Here is a 22525-nt window from a genome sequence, read left to right on the forward strand (position 1 = left end):
TGAGGTGAGTATCTAGATCGATCAGAAAAGTCACATTTCCTATGTGCCAAACGGAGAAACTGGCCTTTGGGAATGTTTCTCTTCCATGTGACACTATGTTCACTCCTATAATGGAGGTACGCATTGGTTCCAACTTCTTTGTTAAAGTTGGATGTATGTATAGTACCTCCTTTTATTTCAAGGGTTATATCAAGAAAGTTTATTACAGTGGGGTGATAATTATATGTGAAGTGTAAATTATAATTGTTGGAATTGAGTGAAGTGACAAAGGTGAGTGCTGTGTCTATATTCCCATCCCAAACAATAAATAAATCATCAATATAACGGCCATAGAGGACCAGGTGCCCGCCGAGCCCGCCTGGGCTGAGAATCATTTGGCATTTATTACAACATATAATAGCCAACATGCAAAGATAAAACGAATAATATTAAATAACTATAACATCCTTAGACAGGATAAAACTCTACAGGGCTGTATACCTATTAAACCTACTTTTATCTTTAAGAAAAATAAGTCTCTAAGAAATATCTTGGCACCTAGCTGTTTAAAACCCTTAACATCCAATAGAAAGAAAAGTGAGGTAGATTCCAATAATTCTTGGTTGAAGCCTACTTGTGGTTTTTTTAGGTGTGGAGGGAGTAGATGTACCACATGCCAACATGTGAAGAAAACAACTAGGATTCAAACTTGTGGGAAAGAAGAAGGGATTAATATTAGGAGTTTTTTGAATTGTAACACAGAGTATTGTATTTATCTACTTATATGTGGTTGTAACCTACGATATGTAGGGAGGACCACACGAAAAATTAAAACTAGGTTTATGGAACACCGTAGAAATATTCTCAATAGAAACCTTAATCATAGTGTATCTAAACATTATGCAGACATACATAAAGTAGATCCAACTTGTCTGACCGTAACAGGACTGGAACATATATCAGTCACTAAAAAAGAGGGGGAGATAGATTCAAGTACCTTTGTATTCAAGAAATTTTCTCAATGTTTAAATTAGACACCTTACATCCAAAAGGGCTTAAATGAAACTGTGGAATTAAATATCATCTTATAAGATCTCTTTCCCCTATAGGAAATATGTTTGGCACATAGGAAATGTGACTTTTCTGATCGATCTAGATACTCACCTCATGCAGCCCTAGCGCCATACCCCACTCTGAAACATTATGTGTAGTTTATACCACTCACTTGTGTCCCTTAAAGAAACAATGCCTCTTTCAATACATCAATAGGATTGTGTATTTGCCGCTTTTTAGAAGGACAATATACATATTCATATTGAGAGTTAGGTGTTGGGAGATAGTTATACATAGCATTGGTTTAAGTGATTAAATTGAAAGATTTAGTGTCTACTAGTAATTAATTATGACACTGTCCGAACTCATTATATAAGCCCTCTTCGATATGTGGTAAAAGGATATAAAAGATTTAAAGGCTCAAAGGAGAAAAAAGGCTCAAAAGATTTTAAAGAATAAATGAAATAACAAATTTCTTTAGAGGTTAATTTTATTTTATTTATTATTTTTTTGAGACAGAATGGGTACTATTATAATCAAATTTAGATCGATTAATTAGAGTCCTACCGTATGGATAACAAATTATAAGGCTATATGGTGCTGTAGCAGTCATTTATATTGAGGGCAAATGATGAATTTATATGGTCCGATGTTGTGGGGTTACAATGCGATCGATAACCAGATATGTCTTCTATTAGAGATATATAATGAAGAAATTATATCCAAAATGACATTTGAAAGTCCTCCGTTTTCATGCCTCTACTCTCTGGTTGTTTACTCTCTGGTCTCTCTCTCTCTCTATATATATGGTCGATGATACAGAATTCGCCATCTTAATTAAGGGCATTGGCCATAATAACATGATGATCACGCAAGATGGAACAACCACGTGACGAGATGCACTCGTAGATTGTAAAAATTGTTTTAAGGGCTGAGGATGTTCAAATATGATGACATTTGACTATAGTCTTTTTGTTGTTTAATAACGTTACTAGGTGAGCATGTGAAGACAATAAATTAGAAAATTAGTTCTTTATCTCTGTCCTCCATAGCACGCAATGACAGCCTGCCCTCTGCGTTACTCTAACCTATGTGGACTGGAGGTCTTGTGATTTACAAACAGTATAAGGTTCCCTGTTGATATCGCACGAACGGCGTGATAATATGCTAGCAAATCTTTTATTTATTTATTTTCAAAATTGCAAATGATTTATGTATATACAGCTAGTGGTACTGAATTGCCATTTTTATTAAGGGCATTGGCCACAAGTAAGATGATCACGCGCAATAGGGCAATCACGTGACGACTTGAACTCGTAGATTGTAACATCGGATTCTAGGATGTATGAATGGGACATTGAAAACTGGGTTTCCTATCTATGTCTCTCACAGCACATATTAACATCCGGTTCTCTGCATTATCTATATCCATGTAGACAGGGGGTCATGTGATCTGCCAGTATCACGTGGTCCACTGTTGACACCACGTGATCGACGTGGTAATATACACGGATAGGTAAGCCTGAAGTTGAACATTGTAGCCCTTACATTATTTATTTACTTTACTCTATATAAAGGAAGATTTGCTTCACTAGTAGGTTATAACAATGCTATTAAGATTTCTCCTGCTTTTTAATTAAAATGTATAACGATGAAGTGCAATTATTCCCATGTGTGGGTAATTAGGGGCCATTTTGACTCTGTATAAATATCCCCAACAATTAAACAGACACTCACCTTTGATAAAGCTGGGGGTTACCCAGCGAAACGCGTTCGGTGTTTTCAGCACCCCTTAACATTGGGAGGATACATCTGGATAACTTGTTTTGCACTGCTGCCATTTTCATCTGGAACAGACTCCGCGGACCATACTATTTTGTTTGGGCAATCACCGAGGGACAGATGGACTGATACAATAATCTTCAAGTCACCATTTGGACTGCAAAGTTTCACCACTCCAAGGGACATTATGAGAGCGTGAGGCCGCTCTAGGACATTCCGGGTCCCTAACATTGTGAGATGGCTAGAGACATATCCAATTGGAACATTATAATTGACCACTGTTACCCTCAGGAATCTTATTAAGTACATCCTTGATATCATTTCCATTTGTATGCCTCATTTCAATAGCGGTAGCATTCACAATTGATTTATGTCTGATACTGTGTCATATTTTTAACATTTTTATTTCTATCTTAATTAGTATTAAATAATTTCATCTACATATATTGCACTTCATCTGGTTTTTATTAACTATTAGTCCTCCTAGCGCTGTATTCATCTTTTTCTTGTAAATTTCCCTAGCTCAGGTATCTCACTGCAGTCTTTAACTCCTCTGGAACAAGCTCACAATTGACAGGTCTGCGTTATCTGCCTCGACTCCGCCTTGTATCTCCACCAGATAGTTGACCTTCCTGCAGTGAGTGGAATGGACCCAGGTATCTCTCTCTGCCACTATCAAGGTCGTCATACTTGTCAGCAACACTTGATACGGACCATCCCACCGATCTGTCTGACAACCTGAACGTAAGAAATTTCTGATCATAACAAATTCTCCATGTTCAACATCATGACAGTTTGTTTCTGGCATATCAGGTGACAACAATTTCAATTTCTGCTGCTGCTGTTTCAACTGTTTACTCATTGTTATAAGATACTTTACAGTAACCTCGTTGTTACTCTTCAAGTCTTCCTGTGGACTTACAATCAGATGAGGCTGTCTCCCGAACAGTATCTCAAAGGGGGGACAAATTAAGAGGGGGTCTAGGAGTTGTCCTGATGCTATGAAGGACTAGCAGTAAGGCATCTGGCCATCCTAGTCCAGTTTCTGCCATGATCTTACTCAGTTTATTCTTAATACAGGTCGAGTCTCCCATATCCAAATATTCCGAAATACGGAATATTTTTAGCATGACTGAGATAGTGAAACCTTTGATTTTTGATGGTTCAATGTACACAAACTTTATTTAATGCACAAAATTATTAAACTAAAGTATAAAATGACCTATAGGCTGTGTGTATAAGGTGTATATGACATATAAATTAATTTCATGTATCTACACAAACTTTGTTTGAGCCACAAAATTATTGAAAATATTATATAAAATTACCTTCAGGCTGTGTGTATAAGGTGTATATGAATCATAAATGCATTCTGTGTTTAGATTTGGGCCATATTCCTAAGACATTTCAATATGGTATGCAATTATTCCAAAATACAGAATATTCCGATATCCAAAATACCCTTGGTCCCAAGCATTTTGGATATGGGAGACTCAACCTGTAGTACCGTTTACCCTCTCCACCTTGGCACTGGCTTGCGGTCGATAGGGGGTGTGAAGTCTACTATTAATACCCATCAACTTACACATGTTCTGGAAGTCATCACCAGTGAAATGAGTACCCCTATCACTTTCTATGATTCTAAGGATACCGTACCTGCATACAAATTCCTGAACAATCTTTTTAGCAGTAAACGCAGCAGTATTAGTGGCAGCTGGATATGCCTCAACCCAATTCGAAAACACATCTGTACAAATACATACTTGAGATTCCTGCATAGGTGGTAATTGGATGAAATCAATTAGTATTACCTGAAAAGGTCCGTCTGTCGGAGGGATGTGAGATGGCTCGGTTGGTATTGTTTTTCCAATGATTTTTCTCAATCAAGCAGGAAATTGCCCTCTTTTCTGCTTGAGAAGAAAAACCTGGTGCACACCATAATGCTCTTACCAACTTGCACATACCTTGTTTACCTAGGTGAGTCAGACCATGCGCTGCCTCAGCCAAGCTTGGGTAGTATGCCTTGGGAGCCACCAGCTTACCTTGTCCATCTCTCCAGAGTCCAGAGGACACTTGCCCACATCCCTTGGATCTCCAGACTCCCGTCTCCTGAATGGAAAAAAAATTTGGCATCTCAATTAATTTCTGCATATCAATAGTTTGAAACATCATCATTTGATCAATTTGTGTATTCATTCCTAACCCTGCTGCCCATTTGGCAGCTTCGTCTGCTCACTTACTGCCCAGTGACACAGGATCGTCCTCACATGTATGGGCTTTACACTTAATGACGGCCACTACCTTTGGCATTTGAATTGCTGTCAATAGTCCTTTTATATGTTTTAAGAGTGCTACTGGTGTGCCTGCTGCTGTCATAAATTTCTAAGATGCCATAGAGCTCCAAAATCGTGTACGACCCCCAAAGGCATACCTAGAGTCAGTGTATATGTTAGCAGCTTTGCCTTCTGCCAACTCACACGCTCTTCTTAGCACCACTAGCTCCGCCACTTGGGCCGAGTGAGGTGGATCAAAGGGTTCAGCTTCTATAATGTCCTCATCATTTACAACAGCATAACCTGTACATAACTCTCCAGTGTCAGTTTGTCTATGACAACTCGCATCCGTGTAAAATGTCACATCTACATTTTCTAAAGGTGTATCATGTATGTCAGGTATTGTAATAAAGGTCTTATTCAAATATTCCATACAATCATTTGCATCAGCATACCTGCAAAACTCACCTTCCACCAGCGACTCACCTCTCTCCACCCTTTGTGCATCCTGAGGCACATACGGTAAATATGTTGCTGGGTTTTAACGAACTGCACCGTTTAATAGTGATATCTGCAGGTGCTATTAGAGCTAGTTCCCATTTCGTGAACCTAGCTGAGGAAACATGTCTGGTTTGGGCAGAATTCAGCAAAGCAGATACAGCATGGGGTGTATAAACAATCATATCATTGCCTAAATAACATCCTCACTCTTACTGACCAAAAGAGCAGTTGCTGCTACACTTCTTAAACACGTTGGGAGTGATCTTGCCACAGTGTCCAATTGTGTACTGTAGTATGCTATGGGTCTACTAGCATCACTATGTTTTTGTGTGAGGACAACTGTTGCGCAGCCATCAGCCTCCGTACAATACAAATCAAAAAGTTTTCCGTAATCTGGTATTCCCAATGCAGGTGCTCTTGTCAGACTGTCCTTAAGGTTAAGGAAAGCCTGCTCTGTTTCCTCAGTGTGTGTGACACAGTCGGGTTTTGAGGAAGAAACTAGTGTCCTGATTCAGAGCCGGACGCTCTGACCAGAGCGCTCGCTCTGAATCAGGGCCCACCTCCATTAATATGGAGCGTCCTCCTGGACGCTCGTATAGCTGTTGGTCACCACCCACAGCATATACGAGCGAGCAGAAGCCTGCGGTTGAGTTTCTCAACCGCAAGGCCAGGAGTGATTTTGGCTCTATCAGAGCCAAAATCACTCCCATTGACATCACTAGTGATGTCAGCGGGGCCGGCTTCAGATGGTAGGCGTTCCCTTGGGAACACCTCCGTCTGGCAGGCACGCCCACCAAAGGGGGCGTGCTGTCAGTCAACATCGACAGCACGCCCCCTTTGATGAGACACTACGAGCGAAGGAAAGTCCTTCGCTCGTCGCGTCTCGCGCAAGCGCACGGCGGAGCTCCCTCCGTCGTGCGCATGCGCAGTGCAGACCATCGACCCACTTGCGAGCGGACAGCCACTCGGGAGTGGGTCTGAATGAGGGCCTAAGTCCTGCAATGGTAAAGCCAAAATAGAAAAACTCGGGTTTCCATGATCTGCAGTATCCACACATTCCAAGAAGGCACGGATTTGCTGTTGGTTCTGCGGCAGTGTCATGGTCTGTATGGCCTGTATTCTGTCGGTTGTCAAATTTCGTAGCTCCTGGGTTAGACATCGTCCCAAGTATTTAACCTTAGTCTGGCATGGCTGTAATTTGTACTTAGCAACCTTGTGTCCTGTCTGTGAGAGATGAAGCAACAGTAGTTTAGCATCATTTAAACATGACATAAAAGAATCAGAACACAACAATAAATTGTCTACATATTGGATTTGAACAGATCCATTGGCAGGTTGAAAAGATTGTAAACAGTCGTGTAAGGATCTGCATGACAATGACAGCTGGATTTGGCACTACAGGGAATTGGCTCTCAACTACCTTATTAAACCCTCTAAGGTCCTGTACTACCCTATAACCCCTCCCACCACTCTTCTTCACAGGAAAGATGGGACTGTTGGCTACACTAGCTGTACAGACTAAAATCCCCTGCTGGAGCAATCTCTCAATTATGGGATACACCCCTAACTCCATCTCTGGTTTTAAAGGGTACTGAGGGATTTTTGGAGCCTGTCTTCCCACCTTTAAGTTGATCATAACAGGAGCTACATTTGCCATTAATCCAGTGTCCTGTCCATCTTTGGTCCAAAGGGAACCCGGTATTTGAGAACATCTCCTTTACCTGTAATGGACTTTGCTCTAGAATGGTAGAGTGAAGCATTAACCTTTGTAGAGTGTCCAATATATCCCTTACCTCGTGCGCAACTCTCTCTGGGATATATAAAAATATACCATCAGGGGAACAATAAATGACACTTCCCATTTTACACAAGAAATCCCTTCCCAGTAGGTTAGTAGGAGCCGTTGCTGCCAGGAGAAAGGAATGCCTTGTATGCAATGGCCCGATAGTAACCTCTGCAGATTCGGTTAAAGGATAATGCTGCACAGTTACACCCATTGCTGGTACTGTCTTGCAGGTCACCTGTAAATTGGATGGAGATTTTAACACTGATCTGGTCGCCCCAGTGTCTACAAGAAAAGTATGTTTAGTACCAGCTACATCAACCATCATTACAGGTTCTTCCCTAATACTCCCAGTTAACCTGACTGGCTGTAGACTACAGGTGTGACCTGACCCCTAGAGCTGACTGTCCTGCTCCAATAAAGCATTTACTGCCACTATGTGAGCAGGTGATTCCTGAAAGTTTCCTGCATTCTGGTGATGTTTTGGAGTTTCTTTGCTTTACAGTCCATAATTAGGTGTCGCTTCTGGTTGCAGTTATAACACCTTCGTGGTGGGTATGGTTTGAAAGGTTGTTGTTGTGTGGGTTGGGGAGTGTGGAAAGATAATGGCTGGGGATGTGGATATGGGGGTAGTGGCTGTGTGTGGAATGTGTTCTGAGGCAAGGTATGTTGATATGTGTTTTGTTGCAGAGTGTGATATGTGTGGTATGGCTGTGTAATTTGTGACTGCGCAGGGTGATATGTATTGAGAACTTGTAGCTGCGCAGGTGAGTAGGTGTCTGGTGGCTGTTGGTATATTGTTTCAAGACCTTGAATGCTGACAGCCATTAGCTTCTCACTCTGTGTTTCACGCTTCCTCAGGATATTTTTATATCTTGTTCAATAGCAGTTTCCATGAGGATGTCTTATCGTAATTCCCCTCCACCCAGGATGTGAGGTCTGAACCCTGGTCTTTAGATTGTCTTTAAGACCATCCATAAGTACCGTGATGACCATTTCCCTGTGGTGTGTGCTATCTTTTATGTCCTCTATCCCAGTGTACTGGGTAATAGTCTGCAGTGCTCTGGAGAAATAATCTTCTGCAGACTCACTCTACTTCCGTTTAATTGTAAAAATTTTACTCCAGTTAACTACCATTGGAAAATATACGGCCAATTGGGTGATTATGCGGGTTACGTTGTTCTGATTCCTTTGTCAGTTAAGGAACTATCTCCATCCAATACACAAAGCGTGATAAACTTTTTCACGTCGGTATTGTGTGGAAGACATGCCCGTAATACCACTCACCAATCTTTGTTGGTTGGCTCATGAGCATTACCTAAATCTTTTATAAATCTCTGGCACTTTGCTAACTCCTTTCTAGGGTCAGGGAAATCTGTCATTATGGAATGTAGCTCCGCTCTCGTCCATGGACAATGCATTGCTACCTCCCTTGTAGGTACTACACCACCTGCATCCGGATTCCCATTGGGAAAGGTTATTGTCCAGACTGGATGCATGCCTACCACACCGTTACCTTTGTCCTTGGTACTTGGGGGGTTCAGTCTATTACTGCAAAGTATAATAGTATTTCCACCAGCTTCCGCTATGGCTTCTGCGGGTGGTAGCACTTCTGCTACTACTATTGGTGAGGTCACTTCCTGTACCTGCTGTGGAGGAACATTTAACATTTGAACTGCATGAGAAATGGCTGACATTACAACAGGTTCATCATCTGCTTCATAAACATTTTCCTTATAATTACTCAGGAGAGGGTACAATTTATTTGTTAAATTTTTATCATTTTTGATATGGGCTGTATCTTCACTTTCCATCACGTAGGGCGGTGGAGGTGCGCCTGCGCTACTAACTGTACTTTCGGCAACACTACCTTGCCATGCATACGCACTTCCTTGTGGTGCGCACACAACGCTATTTTGCGTTGCGTGTGCGCTCCCTTGTGTCGTGAGCGCAACGCTATTTTGCGCCGCGTGCACACCGCTAAGCCACATGGTTCCCTTATGCTGCCACAGCTTCAAGCAATCGTTATATTCTACTCTTTTCTTCAGAGATTTCACCACACAGATGCTATCTCTAACAATGTTCAAGATTTCCACATCAAACCTGCCAATCTTCAGAAAAGGTTTCACACACTTCCTCGTCATATTAACCCATACATTACAGTGCGTAGTTGCATACGCTCCGTACTTTGTATGCATTATATGCCTTGCCGATCCTGTCGGCCCTTCCAAAAGAAGCACATCTTCCACCATACCCAGCGTCAGCCTGGCACCCATCTGGGAAAACGCTATGCACTTTTCGCTAGTATGTGGACCGGTGGACGAAATCACAGGCTGCGTCCACTCACCTTCACCTGCTGTGTACAACCAACTCGCTAATCTTTACAGTCAACCTACACAACAAGCAGCAGAATGCCGCCTATACAATATCCTGCCTTCCGGATAGGGAACACACAGTACCCCTAACCAATGGGAACACACAGTACCCCAAACCAAGTCCCTTTTCGAGTACTTTCCACTGCTAGCAGTGATTTCCTCCACCACAACTCAGTTCACAATCACGGTCTGCCCCAACCGTGTCGTTCAATCGCAATGCCCAAAGAACCTAACTGATCAATGGATTTTGCGATCACACTGAGAGACGATTTTACCTCTAAGGAACACACAGTACCCCTAGTAGTAGGGAACACACAGTACCCCTTTCTGCAATACACCTGCTATGTGTACCCTAGGAAACACACAGTAACCTAGCACTAGGGAACACACAGTACCCGTATTCTCATCACAAATATACGTCTATCATGCACCTTTTCTGCGCAGAAAAGAAATTAAACTTTTTCTCAGATATGGCAGTATGATTAAGAGACTCAAAACAATGTAATCGCTATCAATATGACAATGCAATCTTAAACAATTTGTTTGAACACGTGGCAACAATACCGGAAACACATATACACTATTGTGCGACTAGTCGCATACACAATAATGCAACTAACACACAAAACAAAACACAGACAATAAAAGAAACAAACCTTTCTGGTCTTGTCCCCAAGTTCCTAATCAGCGCCCCTTAAGATCACACAATAAAGGACATCGATTCCACAACACTTACAATATAAAGATATCACCAAGTGTATCCAGGAGGCGCTCCTACTAGTATAAAATGGGAATTTTCAATTCAACTGTCTCTCTGTGTGTCTGTCCACCAGGATCTCTTTATTTCCAGGGTGATCACCTTCTGTATAAGAACTTGTATCCTGTGACAGTAACTCACTGGCTCGGTATGACGCTCTGAGATGTCTGTAGACTCTGTAACAGCTGCAATCACTGTTGCTGAATTCTATTCCTTCAATCCTGTTGCTGAATTGCTTGAGAGAAATAAATCGCTGTCCAGACAATAATTGTGGTTCCAATGCACAAAAAGTTCTTATTGCAATAAAAGAAATTTACACACTTTCATCTAGCACAATTAGCGCAAAGACAATTAAATACAGAATATCTGATACGATGCAGGTCATTGGACAGTTCATATAGCATCACTAGGGGTATGTCCCAATTCCTCAGATGTTGCTTTGTGTGGTTATCCCGCCGAAGAATTGGTTTAAACTAGCAAAATACACTACATACAGTTTCACATTCTAACCACTATTTTCATATAGTTCATATCTTGCGAATGCATGATGCGATTTCCTTGCGGGTCAAACCGGAAATCTACAAATAAACAGTGATTTAGAATGGTACCAAACTTGATATGTCTACTAGCTTATGTACCTTAAATATCGGATACATTACATTTCACAACATAAGTATTTGCTAATAAAACCTGTAATATTTAGCTTTTAATGTGGAGGAAACTTTTTATAAGTTTTGGTATGTGTAAGTGTGAGAATATTGCGTAAAGTCGCTAATATGCGTGGCGCGTTTATGTGTAAAGTGCTTTGATAAGCGCAACTGTGCGTATAGGTTATGGTAGGACTTTTAACAATATACGGGAGCAAAGCAGACGCAAGACGGTAATAATCTCATATAGCATCGCACACAATGGTTTCGTGCTGACGACGCAAGATGGCGTCGTCAGGGGCAACACAAGATGGTGTCGCCCGATATTAATTTAAGATCTGGTCTCAGCCAATCATCTGGCTTCGACACAAAGTACAGTACATTTTGAAATATTGAACCCTTCGTTTTATTTAGAAAGACACACTATAGCAAAGGGTTTTAAAAAGTAGTGACTAAGGGCCTGATTCAGTACCTATCGTAAGTGCAAAAATGGAATTGATCAATTGTTTGCCATTGCGCATAGGCCGCAGTGCACGTGCGCATAGCAGAATCCATCGCAAAGCGAATGACAGGCTGTCAGCGTTTGGGAGTGGTGACGGGAAGGTGGTCAGAAAAACGCAAGCGTGCCTGTCCGCTTCTCTTCAGCCCTGACAAAAACACTGCTACTGGGGAAGGGTTCAGTAAGTGCGCAGCCAGCATCTGGCCTGGAGGGGAGCAGCGAAGCCTCTCCCATTGCTGGAATAGGTAATGCCACATAGAAGCAAAAGGCTTAGGGCCTGATTCAGACCCGCTCACTAGATGCGATCGCTCGCATCCAGCGTTGGCAAATTTTTCAAATTGACGACATGGGAAGCGATCGCTCGCCAAGGCATAAGCACACCCACTTTGGCTGTGCGAGCGATCGCTCTGTGTATGCAGACACCCATTAGCATATGTTGAGACGCCCACTTGCGCACGTCATCTCCAGGAAGTGTATTTAAACACTGGTACATCGAGCACCATCGGAAGCTAACGCAGCACTTGTGTTTGCCTTACCCTGCCGCAAGCACTGCGAGGACTTCAGTGTAAAAAACAGGCATGTGACGTGTACTATGACGCTGCCTATTAATTATGCACGTCTTAAAAACAGCGTTGAAACACCCAGGCACGCCTGCGTTCGCACCTCCACTCGCCCGTTATTAGTGTCCTGCCCCTGTTACCACCCACACACGGCCTCTCCTGTCACTCATTTCACTGGGCTGTCTTTGCTGGGCGAGCGAGCGGCCTGCGATCGCACAGAGTAGTTCACGCACGCACAGAACGAAGCGTGCGCATGTGCATTCGCAAACCATCGGGCTGCTTGCGAGCACACAGTGCTAGCGAGCGGGTCTGAATCAGGCCCTTAGTTTTATAAACTGAACCTACCTCACAGTCTCCCTTGGTACTGCAATAACATGCGCTAATAGAAGGACCGCAGGAGAAATTAGCGATTTTTCTCTTGTTGAATAGAGAGAAGCCGTGATAACGCCCTTCTCCAGTAAAAAAAGGGTAATCACTGCTTAATAAATAGACTCCATGGATAAGATTCAATGATTGTACAAGGGGAATGTATTCGATGAAAGCTGTGTAGATGTTCAATGGGCATTTCTCCTGAAGGGGGAGATGTATCAAACCTTTGAGAGAGATAAAGTGGAGGTTACCCATAGCAACCAATTAGCTTCTATCATTTTATATATCTCCCTTTAAATATTGTATGTTCTGTTACCACTGTCACCTAGGGTTCTGAATAGGTCAGCATTCATTGGATAATGAATGGTGTCTTAGGTTGGCAACCCCTGTTGGACTGCTAGCTAGGAGAAGGATTTCCTACAGGTAGAATTCTCCATTTTTACTAGACTAAATATTTAAGATTTTTACTAGCAGGCACTGGAACTCTATAGGGACAATTGGGGCTTGAGAGTCTATATTGTCCTGGTCTTTAAATGTCCTTTCTAACTATGGAGACTGCATCTCCACAGGCAAGCTTGGTCACAACTGTGGGCAGCACAGTGACATAGTGGTCAGCACTGAAGCATCACAGTCATGGATTTGATTTCAACCAGGGTCCTATGTGTGTGGAGTTTGCATGATCTCCCCATGTTTGCATTAGGTTTTCTTTTGATGCTTTGGTTTGCTCCCATACTTCAAATACTTACTAGTAGGCCAAAATAACCCTGGTATATGTGTCTGTGTGCAAGATAATGTATAATATAATATAGAGGTGATTTTTTTTTTTTTTTTTTTTAATGCTGCTATAAGCAAGGCATGCGTTCGGCATCCTGGCGGTCTGGATGCAGACGCTTACCTTACTGGCGCCAGAATGTCGACGCCGGTCAGAATCCCGTTAAGTAACGGGATTGGGGGGAGGGTTAGGGGTTAGGTTCAGGCACCAGGGAGGGGTAGGGTTAGCATACCGACCATCAAGTGTTGGTATGTTAACCCGGATTGTGCATGCTCTCTAACCAGTCTCATGTACCACTGATGAAATAAACAAATCAATGTCACTATAAAATCCTCCTGTTACAGTCTTTTGCTAAATGCCCACATAACCGTGCTCCTGATGTGGCCTGGCCTTGTGTAAATATGTCTGCTACAGTCATGGTTCAAAAGTTGATTTATGTACTAAAATGTGCACAGTAAATACAGTTGCATTTACATTTGTGTGTCAAATATACCAACTCTTTGTACTGTTATACATTGGTACTTGAAAACAGTTCTGCATTACTTTAATCACTAGGGCAGGCTATACGAAACAGCTTCGTAAATCCCCTTTTCCTTTGTTTTTTTCAAGGTGCTATTAATGTGGCTACTATGGCACAAGCTATAGGGCAGGATGTACCAAACTTAAAAATGCTGTAAAGTGATAAGATGGAGACTGATAAACTACCAACCACTTAGCTCCTGACGCTTTTCAAAAACAGCCTGTAACATGACAGTTAGGAGCTGAGTGGCTGGTAGTTTATCACTCTCCAATGTTTCACTTTCCAGAGCTTAGTACATCTCCCTTGGATTGGAAATATCAATGGTTGACATCAGTGGTAGCTCCAGAGGTGGGGCTTCAGCGCAGTCCAAAATTCAAATAGGGAAGCCACACCTGCTTCCACGGTTGCTATTTCCTATGTGGCTAAAGGACCTCTGTGACATATCCACCACGTGACCGCTGCAGGAGGCTGGACCGCTCCTGCGTTACCATCCACGAGGGCATAGAGGGGGAATAAATAATTGTGGCGAGCGCTGCTGCACTGCCACCGTGCCCGAAGCGTGGCGAGCGCAGCAAAGGGACACTTTTGGTCCCCCATTAGCATCCCCGCCCCTCCCCCTTTCAGGCCGGGTCACGTGGGTGTGACGTCACAGGTCCATCTGCGCTGTATAGTCTAGTCCTAACCCTGCTGCCACCCCAAACGCTGCCACACATCACCAGCTGGGACTCACTGTCAGTTGGTGATGGCTCCCCTATTTGAATATTGGATTGTGCTGTAGCCCCACCTCTGGGGCCACCACTGGTTGCCATCCATACAGAGGAAGCTGCTCAGATGCTCTCATTTAAACCACATTGGGAGCAGCTGTGCAGGCCCCATCTATAGTCCTCTCAGCCGCCAGGCACTTACATATAGTGCTTGGCCACAGGCATTGCCGCATTCTGCCCTTACTTGGTGGGGTCATTGATTTCCTCTGGATAGGGATGTCCGGCCAGAGGTCCCATATCAATGTTTTGGATCAATACGGAATAAGCATCACTTTGCTGCCACATTTCTGATACTGTCTGACATGATCGCAACAGCACCATTGACCGTACACACCGTAGGGGTTTTCAGAACTTTTTGTGCATCTGCAGTTAGAATAATCGCGCAACTACGACTTAAACATCAGCTTTGCCTGCGGCTCAGGATGAGGCCCCATGTCATCAGACTTGATAGAAAAATGTATCTCCGATGTCCATCGCTACCTCCGGATATCCCAGTAATTTATAGAAAAAAAATAACAAAAACTACTACTCCAGTCTGCAGCAGAAATCAAAAATCTGTTCATTATCCCATAATCATTATAGCATGATGAATAACGTTCACTAAAGTCCAAATGAACTTTTTGTTGCAATGAAATGAGCAGAATCTAATAACTATACGATGATAGGACAACTAAACTATTATAGAAGGACAGGGGTATATATAATACACAGCACCTACCTTCCTGGAGAGAAGTGGCAGGAGCACATACCAGGAGATAAGTCCGGCTGCAGTCACCCCAAACACAACCCCCAGGACCACCGCGGCTGCCAGTAGCCCGGGGACCACCTGGAGAGACTCCACAGTATAGGTCAGCGCTATATCCGTGTCGCAGCCAGCAGATGCCATGGCTACCAGTGGCACCAGTGCAGATCTCCGAACACCTAAACCTTCGGTATAACGCAGACAACGTCCATGATGATACTTATGGTGGTGTAATGCAGACCTGGGTGCACAGTCTGCAGCACATCCCCAGGGCCGGGGAAGGTAACAGCTCTCTCTCAACTTGACAAAAGTTTCCAAGGAAGTTTTTTTTGTTGTTGCAGAAAAGTTCCTACAACTCCCACAATGCAAAGGAAAGAGGAACAGGGGTGGGGGGGAGAGGGGTCGGATTATTGCTGCTGCCTTCACCAATCTCAGCTGGGAGGTGGGATCGCACATTCCTAAAACAGTCCCTCTTTTTCCGTGCAGTGTCCCCACTCCTTCTTCCTCCTCTGGAAGTGATCGCTTTGTGCACTGTATAGTGCAATGGGCTCCGTGCACACACAACACTGTCCATCGCTGATGAAGACCCTCCAGAAAGTCGTGCCAGGCTATATAAGATGGGCAGTGGCTGGGCACTGAGCTCACCCCACTCACTTTATTTCTTATACATTGCCTCCTTCTAGGATGGAAGATGGAACCTATTTGTGGATGGCAGTTTTGCTAAGGGCTTACCCATTTGGTGCCACCCTGCTTCTCATGCTTTTATATCTGACATTTTGTAACTCCACCAGAGCCCCATACATGATGTGCATACCTTCCTTATTAAATGTGGATGGGATACAAGCTTCTTCATATAGGCAGCACAGAGAGGATTGCAGAGGCCTCATGGATGATGCAGGACCACCCAATGCCACCTCTCATTGTATGCCCCTGGGCAGGGACTTGGGTCATACCATAGCAATGCAGGTAAGAGGCTAGTCACTGTGTACTGATGCAGTGCCAACCAACGTGCTCAGTGTCTAGCAGTATAAAGTTAATGCTGGCACGTCCTCTGATATATGGATAAATAGATGAAAAGATAGATCATGTGTGCAGTGTAAGCTGATTGCATATTTGTTTTGCATTTGTGAATATTAGCGCTTTATAAAAATAATAATGCCTTTCCTAGTAGAAATATTTATGTTCTCTTTTGGTATTGTTTTATTATTAGCAATACAATATCTGAAGAGCCCAGAACATGTTGGAAATTGGAATACATAATATTAACTGATTATTTGTAGTGGGGCAACACAGAGGTGAAGTGGTTAGCATTGCTGCCTCACAGTTCGATTCCAACCAGGGCCCTATCTGTGTTAAGTTTGCATGTTCTCCCTTTGCGTGGGTTTCCTTCGGTTACTCCTGTTTGCTCCCACACTCCAAAAACATACTGGTAGGTTAATTGGCTTGTGACAAAAAAATTTACCCTGGTATGTATATGTGTTTACATACCAGGGTACAGGGTACATAGGGAATATAGATTGTAAGTTCCACTGCGGCAGGGATTGATGTGAATAACTAAATATTATTTGTAAAGTGCTGCGGAATATATGTGTGCTGTATAAATAAATGTTCACAATTTCAGTATTAGCAATCTGTTCCAATTATTACAGATGACCATCAATGGTCAAAAACTGCCATCGAGGGCGGAGTTCCAGTAGTTCTCTGCCATCGATGGCGCAGAGCCCCATAATTTTTGTTAATGTTTGTTTTTTCTTTCTCCCTGGTGCCAGGCAGGGTCAGCTCTAGGGGTGTTCGACCAGTGCGGTCGCACAGGGGCGCCATCCATAGTGGGCGCACCCCTCCCCAACATCCCAATTTCTGTACTGTCCCGCTGTTCCACCCGTGGGCCGAAGTGGCCCGGGGGTGGTCAAATCGGGAGGTTGGGGACCCCCACCGCCGCATTTGTGTGGCCGTGCCGGACCCCCGGAGTGTGAATGGATGCAGCACGGGCATGCGGACTGCAAATGCCAGAAGGCCAGATGGTCCGGTCCAGTGTTAAACCCTGGCTGAGCAGCTCCGCCTCCTGGCACTCTGCTTGGCCGGAATACTGAAAGATCGAGACGGGCCGTGAAACAACGCCCACTTAACTCGCGGCACGCCCTGTGACTTGTAACTAGTTCTACACAACTATAAGGTTACTCAGAAAACCGATTATCGAGTGATCTGTGACCGATGACCGGCCATGTGTCCTTTTTGCAAAATATTTGGTAATATTAATCTTTTTCGTAACTGGTAATGTGAAAGTATACAAACCCAGTACACCAATATTGGACTTGCAGTGTGAAAAAGATGCAGATCTTTGGAGGCAAGAGACCGGGGGCCGATATGAAAGAGCAGCATCATGCATCCCGCCACGCGTTATATGAATTTACACTGCCACAATTGCGACACCAGTGCCAATTCTAACTTCCCAGTCCACTGCAAGTCTGTTGGTGTGTGGCCGCGGTGTGAAAAAGACCCTATGCCGGATGTTCCCAAAATCTGTCCTCGTGGCACCCTAAGGCTGGGTACACACTAGGACTGGGTACACCACCCGGCCGATCCGCCTTCCTGTCTGACTGTTGGTAAGTGCATACACATTTGGCAATCGTCGGCCCCAATGCGTCATGGTTGACGCTACAAGTGGGCGGGCATTTACATGTTCAGCTGTCAATCACCGGCGGCTTCTGCAGCAAGTGTACGAGTGGTCGGTTTAGTGCTTCTGAACTACTAGGCTTCCCCTTCATATACTGACAGGACCTCCCTATAACCAGGCCTATTGCTCCTAAATTGAGACAATTAGGGATTAATAGCTTAAAGAATAAGGAGGAGATGAACTAAACCTGCGATAGAGATAAAGGGGAGTTATTGCCCATCGCAGCCTATGACCTTTTTTTTTTAAGCTGACTTCCCTTACACCCCTGCTCTCCCCCCCTCCAGGTATAACAATACCAGCTTTTATTAGGTATGCTGAGATTTGTATCTGCATTAATTGCATATCATATTCCTGACCTAGCCAAGCAAGGTGTCAATTACCCCATAAGTAATATTGGTCAGGAAAGATGCTTGAGATTGTGATTACTGAAAGGCCAACAATTTACAGTTTTAGATATACAGGGTAATGATGGAGTATTGTTTTCCAGTATTCATTTCTGCTCGCTGTTAAGTGAATCTGCTGTCTGTAGGCAATGTACGCAATGTACACAGCAATGCTATTGGATGAACCAGTGACATCACTGAGATACCCATAACTGGTGCGATCACTAAGTGATTAAAGGTGGTTCCATAGGGCCAAGTTTTAGGGGCATCCAAGACAATAAGCTGGAGATTTATCAAACCTTCTCAAGAGAAGTTCCCGAATAGCAACCAATCAGATTCCAGCTAACATTTTAAAGAAGTACTAGATAAATGACAGCAGTAATCAGATTGGTTGCTATAAGCAATAATACCTACACTCTTTAGAAAGTTGGATTAATCACTAGGGGCCGGCAACAGGAATTTTGGGGCCCAGTACACTCATGTCTCTGAGGCCCCCCTTACCACCCCACTATCCAACTGCAGAATGGTTATTATTGTTAACAATACACATGTATGTAACTGACAGAAACATCACAATTTAAAAATGTATTATATAAAACTATACTCACCCCTCCTTATGGTTGGACTGGTCTGGTCAGTCACAGTCTAAAGCCGCGTGTCCACTTGCCGATTAAAATGAACGATTACGATATCGTTATTGTTCAATCGCTCATTAATCGTGCACACATCGGGCATGAAAATGTCAGAAACGACCAACGATGCGCGCTCCCGCTGGTCATTTCTGACATCAGTCATCGCCCGAACATGCCGGTCAATCTGCCGATAACAACAGATTTGACCATGTTCAGGGATGAGGGAGGGTGCCTGCACTGACTGACATATCGTTCAGTGTAGGCACTGCAGGGGAAGAGGAACGACTGTACGATTACAATGTTATAATCGTACTGTCGTTCCACTATCCGCTATTGGATACGCACCTTAACACTACTGCTGTGTACTGCGGCTGCCAGGAATTCCAGCCAGTCCGGGTGTGTATAATGCAGGCACAGCTCACTACATGCATGCCTACCCTCCCGGCTTTCGCGGGAGGCTCCCGATTTTTCGGGTAACCCCTCGCACCCCCGGAAGGGTAGGCATTTCTCCCGCATTCTGCCCACTTCCTAGTGAAGTGGGCAGAATGAGGAGAATACCCGCGATGATCGCGGGTCTCCGTGAAGGGGGCGGGGCTTAATTTGTGATTCTGCATGAATCACAGCATTTGGCCCCACCCCCTATGTAAATTTTACCCAATCGCGGCAGTTTGCCGCAAGGGGGCGGGGCTTAATGACGCAAATAGTTAGGCCCCGCCCCCATCTGCCCCCTGCTGCTTCTCTTGCCCGGGCTTCTCCCGGGAAGAGATTTTTAAAGGTAGGTAAGTATGGCTCACTAGCTCCCACGTGGATGGCTAGCGGTGCACGATAATGCTCCTGCATCCTAAGTCATCATCACGCCAAGTTGCACTGTGCACTATGCAGGACCCTGCAGCAGGGGGCTAACAAGGGGGGTTTAAGTAATGGACAGACCCACTGTCATGTCACAGTCTCTCCTTTTATATTATTCCTGGCCAATACTGGCACACTAATAATGCCCTACTATTGCCACTGGCTACCACTGGGTGTTTTGGGGTCAAGGAAATCTCATTACCCCTCAGTCCCCCCCCCCCCCCCCCCTGTTGCTGGGCCTGCATTTAGACGACGGATCGATCAGACAAGCCGATTGGTAAGCTATACACACATTTACACACCGCCAATGTACTTGTGATAGAACAAGCGATATATCGGCAAGAGTATACCCAGCATTGGTGACAAAACGTTGCTTGGTTGATTTAATGCTGGTTGTGGAGGAGCCATGGCTCGTCTATGTGATGCCACTTCTTATTCTCATAATACTCTCCACATTTCCCGGATGGAGCAATAGTGCCTAAATGCCTGAATTTAAAAACTAAAATGTAGGAATGATCTTATCTGAGTTTATAATCTGAATATTAGTCATTTACAGAGTTCCTGCTATCAGCCTTTCATAGGCTCCATAAAGCTCATGTTTTAAGTGGTGTTTTGTCTGCTTTAAAAAAAAAATGTAAGTTTTTAGACCTTGCAAAATCTAAATTATATATTTATTTCTTGTTTTTAAATTTTTCTGCCTATAGAGTCCAAGACACAGACCACTGCGAGGTGAAATCGTAGCAGAGCCCAATACAGGTATGGGTTTTCTTTCTATTATCCCGATTGTGGGTATATTGGGGGGGTGCTGAAATAACCTAGATCTCTAGGATATACAGGGGTATATAAAATTTGGAGCGAAAAGTCTGTGTTGGACTTTTCGCTCAAAATCGGAGCTTTTCCCGGGATAAAGTATCGGCGCGCGCCCGCTTTATCCCCATATTCAATTAAAAAGCTACGAAAACGGGAGCCGGCGAAATAGGATAGATGAAAAAAAAAAACTGGTTTTACCTGGAATAAATTGCAGGACTCCCCTAAAGCTGTCAAAACCTGGGGGATCACTATGGGTACCCCTGCTTTAGCCTGCAAATGAAAGTCGGGGTTTTAAATAGCTGCGGCAGGTGTTTCGTTCCCGACATTGAAGAAGTGATGCAGAAGAGCACTGAGGTTATTTTTTTTCGTTTTTGTAAGTGGTCCCATCATATTTGGGGTACATGAAAATGGGTACTAGCATATTTTTAAGTCCCTAAAGTGTTTTTTAAAAATTCAGCAAAAATGCACCTGCCGCTAATAATCTATTCTAGAAAACACCTGCCGCATATTTGCAGAATAGCCCTGAACCTGTTTCCCTATTTTTAAACCCTTTTTTTCCCTTTTTTTTTTTTCACCCAAAATTTTTTAATTAATTTTTTGGGGTGTCTCTATTTTTTTTTAAAACTTTTTTTGACACAGTTATTTTTTAAATGTCATCCCCAGGGGTGCAGGCTATTTTTTTTAAGCCTGCACCCCTAAACCCCAATTCTGCACTTTTTTTCGCCACCTATTCAGTGGTGAAAAGTTATCCCCGTTTTTTTTCAAAAGACTGCGAAAAGTCTTTGAAATTGAATACGGGGATAATTGAAATCGGCGAAAATGACTTCATCATCGATAATTTATCACCGATTCCGAAATTTTCGCTCCAAAGTGAATATGTTTGTGTTAGAGAGAAGGTAATTAAATAATTACCCTATTGGCGCACCAACTTTCAATAGATAAACCATGATTTCTCTACAGTAATTTGGGGGAATTTTACTGTAGGCTCTTGACGCTTCTGGGCTAAACCTGTTCGTAGTTCACCATAAATCTCTGCGGATAACTGGGAGTGAGGTGCTTTACAGCGGAGGTTATAGGGGGATCGGGCTTCACTGTTTGCTGTATTGAAGTGGGTTGTAAATGGCACCTTTTAACTTGTGCTGATGATATCAGTAGCTTGATGGTGTTTGATGATGACTGGATGAGTTTTAAAGTAGTTTGATGATCTTCAAAATAGTCCAGGATAATCTCTAAAGCAGCGGTCTTAGGGTCACAGTAAGATATTGCACTAGTTCAGTGGTTCTCAAACTCTGGGCCTGATTCAGAGCCGCTTGTAAGTGGCCGCTCGTTCGCTCCGAGCAATGTTCGCACATCTGCGCATGCGTATGGGTCGTAATGCGCATGCGCCAACCAGTCAGTGCGGTCGGAAATCGTGTGTTCGCAAAATAGCGAGTGCCTGCTAATTTGAGTGACAGGATGAGGCGTTTGTGGGTGGTAACAGAGGAAGGTGCTTGAAAACGGGGAGTGGAGATCCAAACGCAGGCGTGCCAAACGGTCAAAACGGGCGTTTTAAGGGTGTGCATAATTAACAAAGCAGCGTCATCGGCCACGTCACTTGGTTGTCTCTTAGCCTGAACTGTTCACATGATTGTGGTAGGAAAATCCAACCACAAGCACTGCGAGCAGTTCAGACGCCTTTCGATGTACTCGATTAATCTAATAAATCGCGGAGATGACGTAGGATGCGAGTTGCCAGGGGGCGTCTTTACAAAATAGCGAGCGCATGTTTCTACTTCAGGGTCCATAGGGTATCCACAGGATA

At 43.7% G+C, this 22525-nt stretch overlaps 2 protein-coding genes across 4 annotated transcripts in view; one reads left to right on the top strand and one right to left on the bottom strand.

Moving 5' to 3' along the window:
• EVC (EvC ciliary complex subunit 1) overlaps positions 1-15719 on the bottom strand; it is a 113478-nt gene extending 97759 nt beyond the window's left edge. For all 3 annotated transcript variants that reach the window (XM_088463592.1, XM_088463593.1, XM_088463591.1), the window contains exon 1: positions 15353-15719. In XM_088463592.1, the coding sequence (XP_088319718.1) occupies positions 15353-15520 (168 nt within the window). In that variant the 5' untranslated portion in view covers positions 15521-15719. The remainder of the gene's footprint in view (positions 1-15352) is intronic.
• Positions 15720-15824: 105 nt separating this feature from the next.
• EVC2 (EvC ciliary complex subunit 2) overlaps positions 15825-22525 on the top strand; it is a 135395-nt gene continuing 128694 nt past the window's right edge. Inside the window, exons 1-2 of the mRNA XM_088463562.1 lie at positions 15825-16342; positions 20619-20670. Coding sequence (XP_088319688.1) covers positions 16061-16342; positions 20619-20670 — 334 coding nt within the window. The 5' untranslated portion in view covers positions 15825-16060. The remainder of the gene's footprint in view (positions 16343-20618; positions 20671-22525) is intronic.

The sequence above is a fragment of the Taudactylus pleione genome, unplaced genomic scaffold (genome assembly GCF_031769625.1).
Source record: "Taudactylus pleione unplaced genomic scaffold, aTauple2 ptg001408l, whole genome shotgun sequence".
Taxonomy (NCBI): domain Eukaryota; kingdom Metazoa; phylum Chordata; class Amphibia; order Anura; family Myobatrachidae; genus Taudactylus; species Taudactylus pleione.